Source organism: Apiospora phragmitis, assembly GCF_038363925.1.
Source record: "Apiospora phragmitis strain CBS 135458 chromosome Unknown utg000010l:1.0-9815664.0:1.0-9183399.0, whole genome shotgun sequence".
Classification (NCBI taxonomy): Eukaryota; Fungi; Ascomycota; class Sordariomycetes; order Amphisphaeriales; family Apiosporaceae; genus Apiospora; species Apiospora phragmitis.
Genome location: NW_027117409.1, coordinates 1,638,051 through 1,652,183, shown reverse-complemented (window position 1 = coordinate 1,652,183; position 14,133 = coordinate 1,638,051). Strand labels below are relative to the sequence as shown.

General features: G+C 51.9%; 7 protein-coding genes across 7 annotated transcripts; 2 read left to right on the top strand and 5 right to left on the bottom strand.

Annotated features, from left to right (window-relative positions):
• Window positions 1-80: 80 nt before the first annotated feature.
• PG994_010290 (uncharacterized protein) lies at window positions 81-2,262 on the bottom strand (the record flags this gene model as incomplete). The annotated part of the gene is made up of 6 exons (XM_066861699.1): window positions 81-431; window positions 508-867; window positions 1,013-1,320; window positions 1,384-1,512; window positions 1,566-1,918; window positions 2,033-2,262. The coding sequence occupies 6 exons, from the start codon at window positions 2,260-2,262 to the stop codon at window positions 81-83; spliced, it is 1,731 nt and encodes a 576-aa protein (XP_066710809.1).
• A 605-nt stretch (window positions 2,263-2,867) lies between these two features.
• PG994_010289 (uncharacterized protein) lies at window positions 2,868-3,780 on the top strand (the record flags this gene model as incomplete). Its single annotated transcript, XM_066861698.1, has 2 exons — window positions 2,868-3,000; window positions 3,113-3,780. The coding sequence occupies 2 exons, from the start codon at window positions 2,868-2,870 to the stop codon at window positions 3,778-3,780; spliced, it is 801 nt and encodes a 266-aa protein (XP_066710808.1).
• Window positions 3,781-4,318: 538 nt separating this feature from the next.
• PG994_010288 (uncharacterized protein) lies at window positions 4,319-5,151 on the top strand (the record flags this gene model as incomplete). Its single annotated transcript, XM_066861697.1, has 2 exons — window positions 4,319-4,731; window positions 4,782-5,151. 2 exons carry the CDS (start codon window positions 4,319-4,321, stop codon window positions 5,149-5,151), a joined length of 783 nt encoding a protein of 260 aa, XP_066710807.1.
• Window positions 5,152-5,669: 518 nt separating this feature from the next.
• On the bottom strand, window positions 5,670-6,403 carry PG994_010287 (uncharacterized protein; the record flags this gene model as incomplete). The annotated part of the gene is made up of 3 exons (XM_066861696.1): window positions 5,670-5,962; window positions 6,096-6,285; window positions 6,347-6,403. The coding sequence occupies 3 exons, from the start codon at window positions 6,401-6,403 to the stop codon at window positions 5,670-5,672; spliced, it is 540 nt and encodes a 179-aa protein (XP_066710806.1).
• Window positions 6,404-7,323: 920 nt separating this feature from the next.
• Window positions 7,324-10,402, bottom strand: PG994_010286 (dna mismatch repair protein msh5 protein; the record flags this gene model as incomplete). The annotated part of the gene is made up of 4 exons (XM_066861695.1): window positions 7,324-8,453; window positions 8,505-9,537; window positions 9,589-9,824; window positions 9,871-10,402. 4 exons carry the CDS (start codon window positions 10,400-10,402, stop codon window positions 7,324-7,326), a joined length of 2,931 nt encoding a protein of 976 aa, XP_066710805.1.
• An 898-nt stretch (window positions 10,403-11,300) lies between these two features.
• Window positions 11,301-11,812, bottom strand: PG994_010285 (uncharacterized protein; the record flags this gene model as incomplete). Its single annotated transcript, XM_066861694.1, has 2 exons — window positions 11,301-11,670; window positions 11,757-11,812. 2 exons carry the CDS (start codon window positions 11,810-11,812, stop codon window positions 11,301-11,303), a joined length of 426 nt encoding a protein of 141 aa, XP_066710804.1.
• A 624-nt stretch (window positions 11,813-12,436) lies between these two features.
• On the bottom strand, window positions 12,437-12,838 carry PG994_010284 (uncharacterized protein; the record flags this gene model as incomplete). The annotated part of the gene is made up of 1 exon (XM_066861693.1): window positions 12,437-12,838. The coding sequence occupies one exon, from the start codon at window positions 12,836-12,838 to the stop codon at window positions 12,437-12,439; it is 402 nt and encodes a 133-aa protein (XP_066710803.1).
• Window positions 12,839-14,133: the final 1,295 nt, after the last annotated feature.

Here is a 14,133-nt window from a genome sequence, read left to right as displayed (position 1 = left end):
ATCCCAGCCTGATCCTAACCCAAACACGATCACTCTGTCATGATCTCCAATTTTCCCACTAACTCCCTCCAATCTCATTTTCAGTCATCATCCCCGTCTCCCCCGTCGCCTTTCTTCCCGAGCACTCTCCTCAGCAAGAAGCCCGGCCAAGAGGAGATGGCCTCGGCCCACTCGTCCAGGATGTCGCTGAAGAACATGAGCAGCCGGCTGAAGAAGAAGAGGCTCAGGAACGAGATGGACGCGACGACGGCGAACGTGTACCAGTACGTGTTGCCGTTCCACCACTTGGACAGGTCGTCGATCTCGATCGAGAAGTAGCTCGTGATGAAGCTGATGGGCAGGAAGAAGACGCTGAGCTTGGCCAGCAGCGTCGCGCTCCGCGTCAGGCGCGCCGTCGCCGACGAGTCCTTCTGCTGGGTGAGGTTGAAGTACTAGTAATTCACACACCGGTCAGCCATTCATTGTTGGAACCTCCTCAAAGTCTGTATGTCTGTGTTCCCAACTTACAGTATTCGACAACGCGTTGATCTCCTCGATATAACCTTCAATGGTGTTGAGCATGAGCCACCGCAGGCGGTCCGCCAGACGGTCGAACCGGTTCATGGCAGACTCGGCCAGGAACACCTTTCTGCTCTTCGAATCCAACTTCCGTTGGCATTCGGTCTCGGACATCGTCGTGCTCATTCGGCTGAGATGTGGGTCTGGAAGCTGCTGACTGGACTCATTCTTGTCACTCGTCCGCATAATCTTGCTAATGAGGTACCGATATCCCTCAAACAAATGCTTCAATTCGCGAAGGTCCTTACTGAGGTAATGGAGCTCGGGGATTATATCGGTGGCCTTGGTTTTGCTTTTCCGAGTCTGGTGCTATCAGTATCTTGCCATAGGTATTCATGGTGCATCATAATCCTCATCTAGCTTACCGCACTACGCAAGATTTTCGGCGTCTGGAATAAGTTAGCAAAAGTAGCCTCCATGATGATACGTGTAACACTTGACTTGGGCAACTCACAATATCCCCCAACTTTCTGGCACAGATCCGCAGGGGCACTGCCGCTACATAGTCCTCGAACAGGTAGTAGAACAAGTTGCTAGTTCCTTCGGCAGCCATGCCTGGGTGGTGTGACATGGCCTGTAGCGACTGGCGGACTGCAGCCTGAGAAAGCGGCTGGTCCTCAAACCTCTGGAATCCAAGCTGGGATAGCTGAATTAATACTGTGGATGTGTTGGATCTCATGCTCTTGATCTCGGCTGCTCGCCGAGCCTTCTCGCCCTCGGGCGCTTCACAGTTGGGTTGGTCATGTATCGATATCACCGTGCCTGTCACAATATTAGTACTTATTGCGGTATTCCATTAAAGAAAAAGAGAAGTAGTCTCCCTACTGTCATAGCACACGGCCAGCCAACGGTAATGTCGAGGGGGTATGATGCTATGCTTGTCTGGGTGCCCGTCGGCCAACGGCTCTTCCAGCTTGGGCCGGTTATGTAGCCAATGTGCACCAACGCAGAGTGCTTCAAGTCATGTCAGCTTGACGTCCTCGACCAGGGGGCTTTGCGATGTTTACCTTTCGGGTTCAAGTCGATATCAGAGTAGTTCACCGTATTCTTCATCATCATGAAGAAATCCTGGTCCTCGTGACCAAATGTCGCGGAGGCAGAGGATGGTTCCTTCGCCAATCTGCCGGCCAGAGACAGTCTTCCTAGCCGAATGGCCTTCTCCGGCCCGCTGAGTCCTTGCTCAACATCATTGGCTTTTCGTGGGGCTATGTTCCCCGGATCTTTCCCCTTCGGCTGGGGCATGGTAGGCTCCTTGCGGGGCCGGGTCATGAGACTCGTCAATCGCCTTGACATGCCATAGTGTTCCCCCAGGCGCATAGTCAGGGCCCTATTGCGTGTATCGTTCGCCGTCCAAATATTGCTGATTGCAACATGTTAGAGGTTCTTGGACTATGTGAAAGATGCCAAGCACCGTGGTTGGGTTGCGTGTCCAGCTTTTGACCCCCTCTTAGGCAAACAGAGAGAGCGCACTTACATCCAACGAATGGGGAACTCCTCATCGCGGTCCGCACCGAGGCATTCCTCGATGTCCGAGTCTTTAAGATCGTAGGCAATGCGCGCATGGTCGGGTCCAAACTCTACCATGAAGTTTTTGCAGCGTTCAGATGTTGCATATCTCTCAGTATGGTCGAACTTGGCCTGGTCATCCAAGTCGCAGAACTCAACGCTGCGTCTGGACGACGAGCTAGATGATGCAGTTTCCATCGTCGCGAACAGGCTTTACCCCCTTTGCCTGGTTCTTTTGACTTGATCAAAAACGTGAAATCGAGAACAAACAATAATTCCAATTTGCAAAATGCGGCGAGAGATGCGGCAAGGCTGTCACATAAATAAAAGACATATTGGTGTTCAGCTGGTCGCAGGCAGCTGTCCGCGGCGGCTGGGGATCAGTCCCAAAGAAGGCTAGTCTTCGGTATTATGTAGATGGCTATATGCAGTTGGCCATCCGCGTCAACTAGCGAATATGGCGCACTGCTATTTCTGGCATCTGACAACTCGTCCAGCCTCCAACGCCCCAGCGCTTCTGCAATGGACCGATCCTGCCGCCTTCAGTTCTGCTTACAGGCCTGAATTGGGGGGCTGAACCCGACCTCGGGTGACTCTTCAGCACAGACAATGTGACTCATGCATGCTCTGCATATATAAACTCCGAGATTCTCTATCCACGTTAACGTTAGTATAGCCCCCGTGTAGATCTAAAAGAATATAAATCGTGAACGACTACAATACTGTCTCCACATTAGCCGCATACCAAGCTTTATTCAGTGCTTTGACTAGTTTACCTAGGGAGCAACTTTATATAGGATCTCATGGCCGACTCCACCAGCAACACTGTGGATGAATGGGCCATCGAACTGATCCCAGACAACGACATCGGCCGGGCATTCTATTTGGCAGAGTATAAGCCCTTCCGCCTTGCAGCGTTGAAGCAAGATCCCGAAGGTAAGATGAAAGAAGAAAAAGAAGAAAAAAAGCGTAACACCAAAACACATGCACTACATATGTGTGAAGTGAACCTCTTCGTTCTAACTAACTGTGATTGCTGCAATTGAAGCCTTCGGGTCAAGCTACGCGAGGGAAGCCGCATTCCCCGACGAGACCTGGCTCCAGCGGCTCAGCAACCCACGCATCAAGACGTTTGTCGCCGTGTGCCGGCATGACCGACGCAGACGCATCCTCTCGGCCGTGTCGCTAGTCGGGCCCATGCCCCACGCGGGGCAGACGGTGTCAAACCCTACGCAGGCCCTCCTGTCTCAAACGGCACCTTCCGATGATGGTACCACCACCACCAGCAACGGTCGCAAAGAAAGTGGAGAGGAGAAACAAGAAGGAGGAGAAGGAGAAGACGACCGGCATGATGACGACAATAACGATGCATCATTGCTCTACCAAAGTATGGGCGTCTACACCCGACCCGAGGCGCGCGGCAAGGGACTCGGCCTTACGCTCATGGCCACGGCCGTCGAGTGCGCGCGACAAGAGGCCCGGCGCAACAAGCAGCCGTGCCAGCTCGGCGTCGAGGTCTACAAGACCAACCTGGCCGCCATCGCCTTTTACAGGAGATGCGGCTTCGAGGCGAGGGGACCAAGGTGCCCGAGTCAGAAGATGACGAGAAGCGGCCGGAGTTTTGCATGTATTACCAGGGCTTTCTTCCTCTGGCCCCCATCAGCACCGGGTAAGTCCGAAGGGCAAGTGGTGGCAAGCTGCCGGGTTGATAATTGATGGGATTGTCCGGGGTCGAATGAACGGCGAAGGGACGAACACGATGACTCGGATGAACACACACTGAGACGCATTTTCCTTGCTTGTCAAAGGAGTTGGTTGCTTGGCGATGGACGGGCAACCTACAATGGTTGGTTGGTTCGTGCCCTCCTTCCTTGGTGTTGCAGTGTTTCATCAATGGCCTGGGCCTATCCTGCGCGGTTCTTTACCCCTCCGGACAGTGACAGTGACGATCAAACGTCCCCCCACTCAAAACAAGTTCGGTTCGGTCATGATGCCTACCGAACAGTGCTGTGGGTGAATTGCCTTGGCTCGTTTATGTCTTACCCTCAATTTGCTTCTTGTCAGTTGTCGAATTTTGTAGTTTCTACCATGTCTTTACCCGCGAAGCTTGCACCATCATAATTACCATCTAGCTGGCTGGAAACCCTACCGACGATCTATTCATGAGAACTTGAAGTTCTAACCCTTTACTTACTTACACATATTATTGTCTGTCTCTAATAGTAATCCCCTTCCCTCCCAAAACAAAAAAACAATGGTAATACCACGCCAACGCTGGCTCCCCCTCGCCCTCGCCTTCGTCTCGATCTGGTCGGCCCAGCCGCAGGCCTCGGCCGCCGGCCTCCTGTCGCTGCCCTTCTGCGCCGCCAACTGCGTGCAGAAGTCGTCCACGTGCCGCGCCACCGACACCCGGTGCCTCTGCGAAGCGGTGCGCGAGAACGACGCGTTCCTGCCCGCCGTCGCCATCTGCATCCGCGACGAGTGCGAGAGCGCCCTGTCGCTCGGCACGCTGCTCATCCCGCTGCGCACCAGCTGCCTCTTGCTCGGCATGCCGATCCCCAACTCGGCGATCCGCAACGGCAACGCCGCGCTCAAGGGGCCCGTCTCTTCTTCGAGTACTACTAGTGGTGCTTCTACCACAGCTAAGGCTACTGCTACTACTGCCGCGTCAACTCGGCCTACTACTGCTACTACTACTACGCAAAGGGGAGGAGGAGGAGAGGCACCACCACCACAGCCAAGGACGAGCCGTCGGCGGTACCCCAACCGCCGCCCTTGGCATCAACTACCACCACATCGTCTTCATCAACCACCACTGCTGCTGCCACCACCACCGCCGCCACCTCGATACCACCTGAACAGACGCCGGAGACCTCACTGACCACGTCGACGCGCGTCACGCCGTCCAACAGCCCCATCGTTGACGGCAGCAAGGGAGACACCAAGCCGCCAGAATTGCCCACCGACCCGTTCGCAGCCCCCGTGGAGAAGGGCGCCGGCAGCCGGTCGAGGCGTCAAGCGCCATTGTTCACCAGCGCGCTGTTTTCTTCGGCGACGGCTATGCTGCTCGTTTTCGCCTGGAGCTAGTAGAATTGGATGAAACAAGAAACGGACCTTGTCATCAAGGGCGATGCTTCCTGCATCGCTTTACGTATGGCCAGGATTACGCACGCAATCAGGAGTTGTATAATGTTTGGTTTCGCATAAGTAACATGATACCCGATACAGGCTTTTGCTATTTCTCATAGGTAATCCGCAGGTCAACCAACAGTCCAGGAAGAGAAGGAAGTCTCAATCTCAATAATCATTGAAGACAGTTATACTCATAATATAAATATCATTCGAGTAACCCACTCTGCTTCGTCTTTATACACCTATATGACCCGTATCAGCCATCATCTTTCACTCTAGGTGGCAACCCTCATGGTTGTTGGCGGTGCGAATCCCCCCTTTTTCTTCTTGACTCTGAGCAGCTCCTATGTGGCATTTCGTAACATCGAACCAAACTGCCCCCCTTCTGCAGTATCCATCCACCCCCTTTCTCCTCGGACCTAGCCGGTCCCGTGACACATTCACATTTCACAATAGAAATATGGGTGCGCCTTCTACGTGAACACAGCAAACGCGACACCGAGCCCAGCGATCGTGACCAGCCCACCGGCATCGGCAGCCTTGATCACATTTCCAGCTGCTTGAACAGGGGGCATAGTACCACCACCAGTGCTGTTGCCATCTTTGCCGTCCTTGCCGCCGTTACCGCTCTTAACACTGTTACCAGTGCTGTTGCCAAAGCCGGAGCTGGAGCTGGAGCCGGCGCATGAACAGTTGCCATCTACGGAACCTAATTCCGAGCCGGCTCCTCCGCCACGGATGGTATCGCTTTTCGTGGTCGAGTTTCCTGTTGTTTCAAGAGGAAACGAAAATTTGGTCAGCCACTGCCGCCGCAGGAGAACCCCTTTCTTGTGTGTGTGTGTGTGTGTGTGTATGCGTGTGTTTTCATATACAGGGATGAGATGACTGTCAGTTCTCACCTCTTGATTTGCCACTGGTTGTCGAGTTTCGGCCAGTCATCGAGGTACCAAGAATTGTCGAGTCTCCACGGGTTGTGGAGTTGCCACGGGTTGTGGAGTTGGTACCAGTCGTCGAGTCGTGACTAATTGTCGAGTCGTTCTTTGCACAAGGTAGGCTGCGCTCGCGGATTAAGGCTGGGGTGGGAAATTGCTGCGGCGATCTTTATCAGCATCACTCGTATTTGTGTTGAAGGATGCAAGATGCAACGCACCTGGGTGTAAGCAGTGGTGAACGTCGTGGCCAAAAGAAACAAAGTAGCGAACTGCATGTTGACGTGTGTGGGCCTGAGTGCCGTCTTCATCACACTTATTTCTCCTATTCTAACTCGCCGTTTTGCAATGGTATAAGCCAAGTCCTTCTATGAGGCAAGACAATGATGGTACTAGAATTACATGATATGCCATACTGAGCAATATTCAATCTTTAACTAGCAGGCCACAGTGTGCTGTATATATACCATCGTGAAGGGAAATATGCCATTGTCTCTCATCATCATCGGACAACGCCAACAGCATCGGACTGGGAGGTGTCCACGTAATCTACCTCACGTTCCCTCTTGGCGATCGAGCCAGACCGAGCAAAGTTGGCATGTGAGGTGCTCCGCAAGACGATCCATTGCATCTTGAGGAGACTATGTTGAATGCAGACCAAAGCGCTGCAGAACCCGTCAAGATGAGGTTCTATGAGGACATACAATCTCTGTCAGAACAGGTGCTCGCACGACTCGATTATTCTGCCAGCCCTAAGCTCAGACCACAGGAAAGGGTAACTGACTCAGAAGAATCACCTGCCAATCGTGTGGAATGTTCGGCCGATGTATTCTTGTTTCTATTCCTGCTGCCACCTCTATTGGAACATGGCAGGCCGCAAACGGTTCCACCAACTACCTGTCAGGAACATGAGCAAAAATAGCAAACCAATGAGATCAGCTCAGGCTAGTCAGGTTGCCAGTTAGTGGGTGCATTGGCCCTGAAACGTCCTTGGAACGGACTCTTGAATATAGTCGTGCAATGTCGCTTTGAAACAACCCCAAAAGCCAAGACCATAGTGCATAACTCTCAGTCTCCCGGTCAGCATGACCGGCCAGAACCAGAAAGCAAACAAGTCCATCCATAGAGCCATGCACGACAGCGAAACACGTCCTTCAAATTGAACGAACTATCCCACATGTCGTTCATCAACCTAGCATCACGTACTGGTAGAACTCGAAGCCCCAGCACCGAGTATCTGCTCAAGCATGGCTCGATACTTACCGCCAGTCTTCTGCATCCGCCCTCCTGCTTGTACTGCTTCTATTTCTTGCTCTAGGAAAGTGCGAGCTACTCCTTCTGCTTCTTCTAGCTTGGAAGTTTCCGCATCAGACAGCTTGGAACATGCGGCTTCTAGGTCTTCGTTGCGAGCAAGAAGTAGTATGATGAACTCTGCTCTCTCTACAACAGCCTCGTCAACACCGTTCATCGCTGCGCATCTGCTGCCAAAACTAGACACGCTTCGTCCTGGAATCAACTTGAACAGGTACGTCACCTGGTCCTCAGATGCCGTTGCGTCGAAATCGATGTGGACGTCCATATGAGCAAACGCTAGCTCAGTACTTTCTGTAAAAAAGCCATTCTCGAATATTTCATGAAAATGAGTAGCGGCAAGCACCTTGGGTCTTTCGGATCCTAGCCCCGTGAAATGGCTTAATAACGCGGTGAGCAAACCAGCGCCATCCTGGCTATTGGTGCCTTTTCCAAACTCATCGATGAGAATAAGGCTTCGTCTCGTCGCGAAGTTCATTGCAAACGCCGCTTGACGTAAGTCTATGGCGAAGGCACTTTCCTGCCTTGTTACACTCTCCCGAGTCGCAATGCGTGTTAGAATTCGATCTGTGATCCCGATGCGTGCTCGATCAGCAGGTACGAAGCACCCGAGGTGTGCCAGGTAGACTATCAATGCTATCTGCTTGAGATAAATGCTCTTCCCGGAATGGTTAGGTCCTGTCAATATCACGGTACTTGGCAAGTCTCCAGATGCAGATGCAGCTGCGCCTTCGTCAGAGGGGTCGCTGTCGTGGTCATCCCCACTGCCACCGGCCAATCTACAATCATTTGAGATGAAGGAAGGAACCACGAGCTCCTGTAATGGGTGTCGACCACCTTGGATTTGCAGAACATTCTCGAGCACAACTTTTGGGGCAACCCATCCGTATTTGCCTGACCCAACAGCCATTGCCAAGAGACTGTCGAGTTCGCCTATGACGTCCGATGCTTCACGGATGGCTTCTTGGTGATTTAGAACAAGGACTGAAAGCTCATGTAATATCTCAATCTCCCGGTCTAAACGGCGTTTAGCATTGAGTCATAGACTGGGCAGTTTGATGTTCTTACCAATGATCATGCAGTAGGTATCGCCACAGTGTTCGTCCATTTCTTTCATTCTGTGGTTCTTACAATATACCTCCCCATCAGTGACAAACATCTGCTCCCATAAGTCGTGAAGACCTTCTCCCTCGAAGTTAGGCTTTCCAGTCTGCTCATCCAACGAGACGACCGTGAGAAATCCAAGTTGAGGGAGAAAAACGCAGTTGCGTACGTAATGCTGAGCCCATTCAGGGATGTCGCTTCGCATCTTTTCACTAACCTCAGTGAGGAGATGCTCCATGCCGTCGTATTGTCGCTTCATCTCGTCGAGATTGGCATCGACACCTCTCTTTACCGCAGTTCTCTCCCTCTCGCTAGACTGTTCGAAATCGATGGTTCTGCTGATGGACTCGCCGACATCAACCAAGGGCCCTGGACGAACTCTCTCTAGAACACGCATGATAACGGGGATAGTTTCAGCGGCCATCATCTGTGAAAGAGCATCACGTATTCTTAGGGCATACAGGGCAAAACGCTGGAGAGATGCCCACACGCCGTTTCGTACGGAGGCAGTGCGGCCAGGGCTATCCACACCTTTTTCTAGATACGCGATGGTTGCACGCATATTCTTGACTTTTCGGAGATCTCTGCCAAGCTGCATGACCGTTTCAGAGTTCCCGGGGCGTAAGAAGAAAGCGATCGTCCGTTGACGGGTTCGAATAAATTCAATGTCGATGCTTGGTCGCATGAAAGCTTGGCGCAGTTTGTGCCTCCCCTGAGGCGTACAAGCTAGATAGTGAAATAGCCCATATACCGACAGGTTCTCCTTTGCCCCTGAACTAGATTTATCTGGCCCACGCATTTGACTGTTGGGGTGAAACTCTGATTGAACGATCTGCAGAGACATCATTGTATCTGCATTTACAAACATCGAGTCAAATAGTGTGAACATTGCAACAGATTTCACCGAAAATGCAACCAGCGCGTCTGGGTCATTCGGTAGATACTGAGTCGTTCTTCTGCGGTGAAGATCGCCAAGCACAGCCCCAGCGCAGCCAATCTAGTTGCATGAATTAGTTACACATTTCAACTGGCTCAGAGCAGTACTTACTGCGAGGCGGCTTTCAAGATTGATAATTGTGCCTAGTCTCATACGCGACTCTTGTGAATGCCCGTGCTGGTGATCGAGAACTTCTTGATCAAGCCGTTCATCCTCCATTATGTCACGACGCACGTCGTGAAAAGCAGCTACCTGACTCTGGACACCGAGAAGCTTGTCCACCCCAGCATCATACTGAAAATCTGCCGACTTGAGGGTACGCAAGATGTACGCTCCTTGCACACCATCTACTGAATGTTAGTACTTGCTTGCGCGCTGCGGCATACTACGTACCTTGGACGCTCCCACCCTCACTGTGGGCTCCACGTCGGAGTTTGTCATGTGCCTCCTGAGACACACGGGGTGGTACCATAATCGTCGTTGGCTTCGCATGAAGAAGCAAAGTCTCAACAATTTCCGGACCAGCCGTTGAGACATCTTCCATCAGAAAAAGTGCCTCTTCGGAAGCAATGTAATATGCGCAACCGAGATCTCCATTCTTCTTCATATCTAGAGCCAGGATAACCTCGTTCAGTGCGTCGGCATCATCAGCACCGAACTGATCATCACCTTGATCATGCCCATCATTGCTACCCTCAGACGATACACTATGATATGAGGAGGATGCGCGAAGTGACGATGGCCGAAATGATAAGCGTGGCCTTTCAGGATGCGGTGGTAGTTGAGGAGAGTAGACAGATGCGCGAGATATGGCTGCAGGGCTCGGGCGGGATCTTGCGCCTGGAACCAACAGGCTCGATAAGCTGGTGAGTCGACGGTCGATCCCCTGCGGAGTCGAACTGGAGGATCTCGACCCGCGTGCCATTCCAGGCAGAGGGGGCGTGCTGGTAATGCCCCCGGAGGAGACTGGGAGTGCGCCACCTGATATGGGGTTGCACGCCTTTGTTGCATATTGTCGTTATCGAAGCCTCGAGGCTGATAGTATTCGAGAGCGACTTTGTCCAAATCCGAGCAGGCTATTTTCACAAACCAGGGTAGAGAAGGTCCCGAGCACGAGTATGGTCTGCAGAGTGCCTGGGTAGGTAAGTAGGTATGTATTCGTGATAAAGGTAACCTGCTACACAGACAAAGGGGGATGGTTCCGAGATCTACCACTGTAAAATGGGATGGCAAGTTGACAAGAGTATGTGTACTTGTTTAAATCGAAGCGACTTGGAATTTTACGCGGTTGTTCGTGCCTGTCTATTCATTCCAAGCAACATTGGTCATTTACTGATTTCCATATTGAAGTATGCCTGTTGGATCTGCGGTATTGGAGGAAGCAGCGAACCTCAACGTGCCCCTGCCCCATATATCTTCGAGGACGCACCTGCCTGGGTAACATACCTCCAACCAAGTCGAGTAAGCCCAGGGACTCAATCAAGTCGGTTTCCAAAGCAACGAGTACCTAGCTGCGGGGAAATGATATGGGAGGTAGTCCTTGAGGTTATATGCATGGGATAGGGTCAATATACGTAGGTAGGCATCGCACAAATCCCGTCTTGTATCTTGGATCCGCTTCCAGACTTTCACTGGCCGCGAAAATCAGTGCAGGCAGCGCTTACACCACATGCAAAATGGCATTCGCCCAATTGAGTGAACTCCGCTCATGCATTCTTGGCAGAAGAGCCTGCGTTAGGACTGTTTTGACGATTGATGTAGAGTACTGCGCCAGAACCTTGCCACCCGTTTTCGCCATTTCCCTTCGTAGACGCAAAGCCTCCTCATTGCCGCTTCACCCATTCCGCGAACTCCTTGCGCTGTTTGCGGATATCCACGAAGCCCGGCCGGCTCTCGAGCAGCTTGAACGGGTTGCCCACGTAGTCCCTGTCGACCTCGCCGCTGCTGTTCCGGGCGCCCTCCTCGCCCGCGCGCTCGATCTGGCCCGCCCACACGCGCCACTGGATCGGCCGCAGCTTCGCCGTGTTCAGCACGAGGCCCAGCGTGATGACGAGGGTCGCGACGATGGTCTCGAGGCTGATGTCGAGGGGCAGCGAGGACGAGGCCGCTGCTTGCTGTGTGGTGGCGCTCAGGGACGAGAGGGACGCCGCTCGGTGGGATTGCAGCGCCGAGTGCTCGTAGGCGGAGTAGCAGCTGGGAGAGAGTGGGTGTCAGTACGTGGCTGCGGAAAGAAACCAACGAGCATGTTGGTAGTGGTGGGGGAATGGATGTAGGCTTACGCGTGGGCCAAAAGCAGGAACCCGAAGGTCGTCGTTGACTTTGAGAACCAAGTCATTTTCGGGTGTTTTCGAAGTTTCGCGTGGAAGTTGTCTTTCTTTGCTTCGGTCGCAATCCAAGAGCTGGTCGAGTTGACGTCGATTTGATGATACCTTGGCCTTTGTAAGCTCTTGCGTTGGGGGAGCGCATCAATGGCGTGGGCCTAAGCTTAGGTAGATATAGCATCTCCAATTGAACAGCCGAAGTTTCCCCATCAGACATGTTCATCCAATCAAGATCACCATCTATGGGCAGCAATGTTATGTAAGAAACAGCGGAAGAACATCCATCTTTATGTACTGTATCCGACCTACTACCGCATTGGTTCACTAGGTATGCATTTCGCCCAGTTGCCTCACTTATGACTTCTGAGGGTTTCGCGATCAATCACATGGTTCACTCTCCTTCTGGTAGAGGCTATTACCGTCCTATAACCTCCAGCAGCTGGCCCCCCCTGAAACTGCATGGCTGACTTGATATCAAATCGAAGTTGAAAAAGAACTATGTACTATTTGCCTCCCCTATGGTCTCAGTCTGATTTCTTAACGCCCTCTAGTCTCTGCTATTCTAAATTTGTCTCTTTGACACCCCTTCGCTATATTGCATAATCTAGAACAGATAGCAAAAGTAATGTAAGTATACATTAAATACCGATAGAAAGCTTGAGTGAGGGAGACCTGACCTTCGTGCCAGGGTCGAGCTCGTTCCCCAAAGGATATTGTATGTAACTCCCTTCAAGCACTACAGCAGTCTGAGACTGGACGACACTCCCCGACGTTCTGCGGCCAGTCGCAGACCTGGAGATTTTGATTCTATGACAGGCCATCGGGGCATTGCAGTTGGTATGGCACCCCAAAAAGCACTCGTAGTATTCGGTGCAATCGGCGCTGCAGGGGTCGGGGACAAACAGGTCCATGTCGTCTTCTTCGAGGCAGATTATGTCGCAGACACCATCGGTGTCTTGGCGGCTGTCAAGCCGGGCCATTGCTGCTGCCGCTACTGTTGCCGTATGGAGGACGGCGACGACCCAAATTCGAGGCAACATTGTGGCAGTAGGTAAAGTGGTCTGTGGTGGACCGTGGGTTTGTGTGTTGGGGTCGTTCTTCTGCTTTTATATCTGATGCAATGCTGTGCTGTCGAAGTAACTCAGCTATCCATCAGCAGGACGTACCTCGTATTATATATATAAACATGTATCTCGAAAAGGCGTGCCAGAGAACTCACACTACCACTTAAGATGTTCGAGGCCCTTTTCGGCTCTTGTACATGTCTTACCACTCCGTCGGGATATGGGCGTCCTCTACTGCACTTGCAAGATATCACATTGGAATGCTGAATTTGGGCGCCTTAACATGCTCTAGAATACGTACTTATGCCCTTGATTGGCAAATAAATACTGGCTGTAATGTGAAGAAATTGGAGATTCACTCTCTGGATTCCTCTACGGTTAGAAACGGCACAGGGTCACGCCCACCAAGGGGTAGAGCGAGAATGAATGTCTCACAGGCCCAAAAGTCAATGAATGTGAAATGCTTTGGGTGATGCTTGAGTAATCGAGGCTGTTTAGCGATGCGAGCTGGATAGTTATTGAGTAAAGAATCATACCTGATAAATCCGATAGAAATCATAGCAGCACGTATGGTAAGTTTGCTCTTTCAGATACCAGCAGCTGCTAGTCTGTGTGGCTGCTCCCAGGAACTGCCCATCTGTCAACATTGTCGTTCACGTGGCTTAGACACGTTATATCCCAGTAACGCTCGCAAAGGATGTAGTTTAAAGGTTTTCGTCTGAGACATATTTCGTCGCGATCTTGCGATGCCTATATTTATCAAGTCTGAGGAGCGGTTGCTCGTCCGGGGTTGAGTCAAACTCACATCCTTCCAGCCCGGTTAGCTTCCCGACAGCCTACATATTGGGCACTCGAATATCGGACGGCTACGTAGTCTTCTCAATAGACATGTTGCTTGCAGAGAATCGATGTCAATCTTGAGGGCAATGAAATATAGAACATGGTATGGTGATGAGGGAGATGCGTGCGTGTTTTGTAAGCGAATCTCCCTGGGTGTCAGGGCCAAATCGCGGGTTTCTCGTTCACGAGCAATTTACTACCGAGTTGTAATCGTGTAGTTGTATTTGTTTATATTTGGCTCGAGGCGATACGGCGCGTCCCGTGGCAATCAGGGAGCAAAGGTTGTTAGTTCGTTCCTCCTGAAATTAGTGTTCTCAGGTGGCTGGGCCTCCGATATCATGGCAAACCCAAAAGAGCATACCAGGTTCCAGGGGCGATCACTGGTGGCCCGGAACACGAAAGCTTGTTCAGGAAGTTCGGAAAAAGAAGAT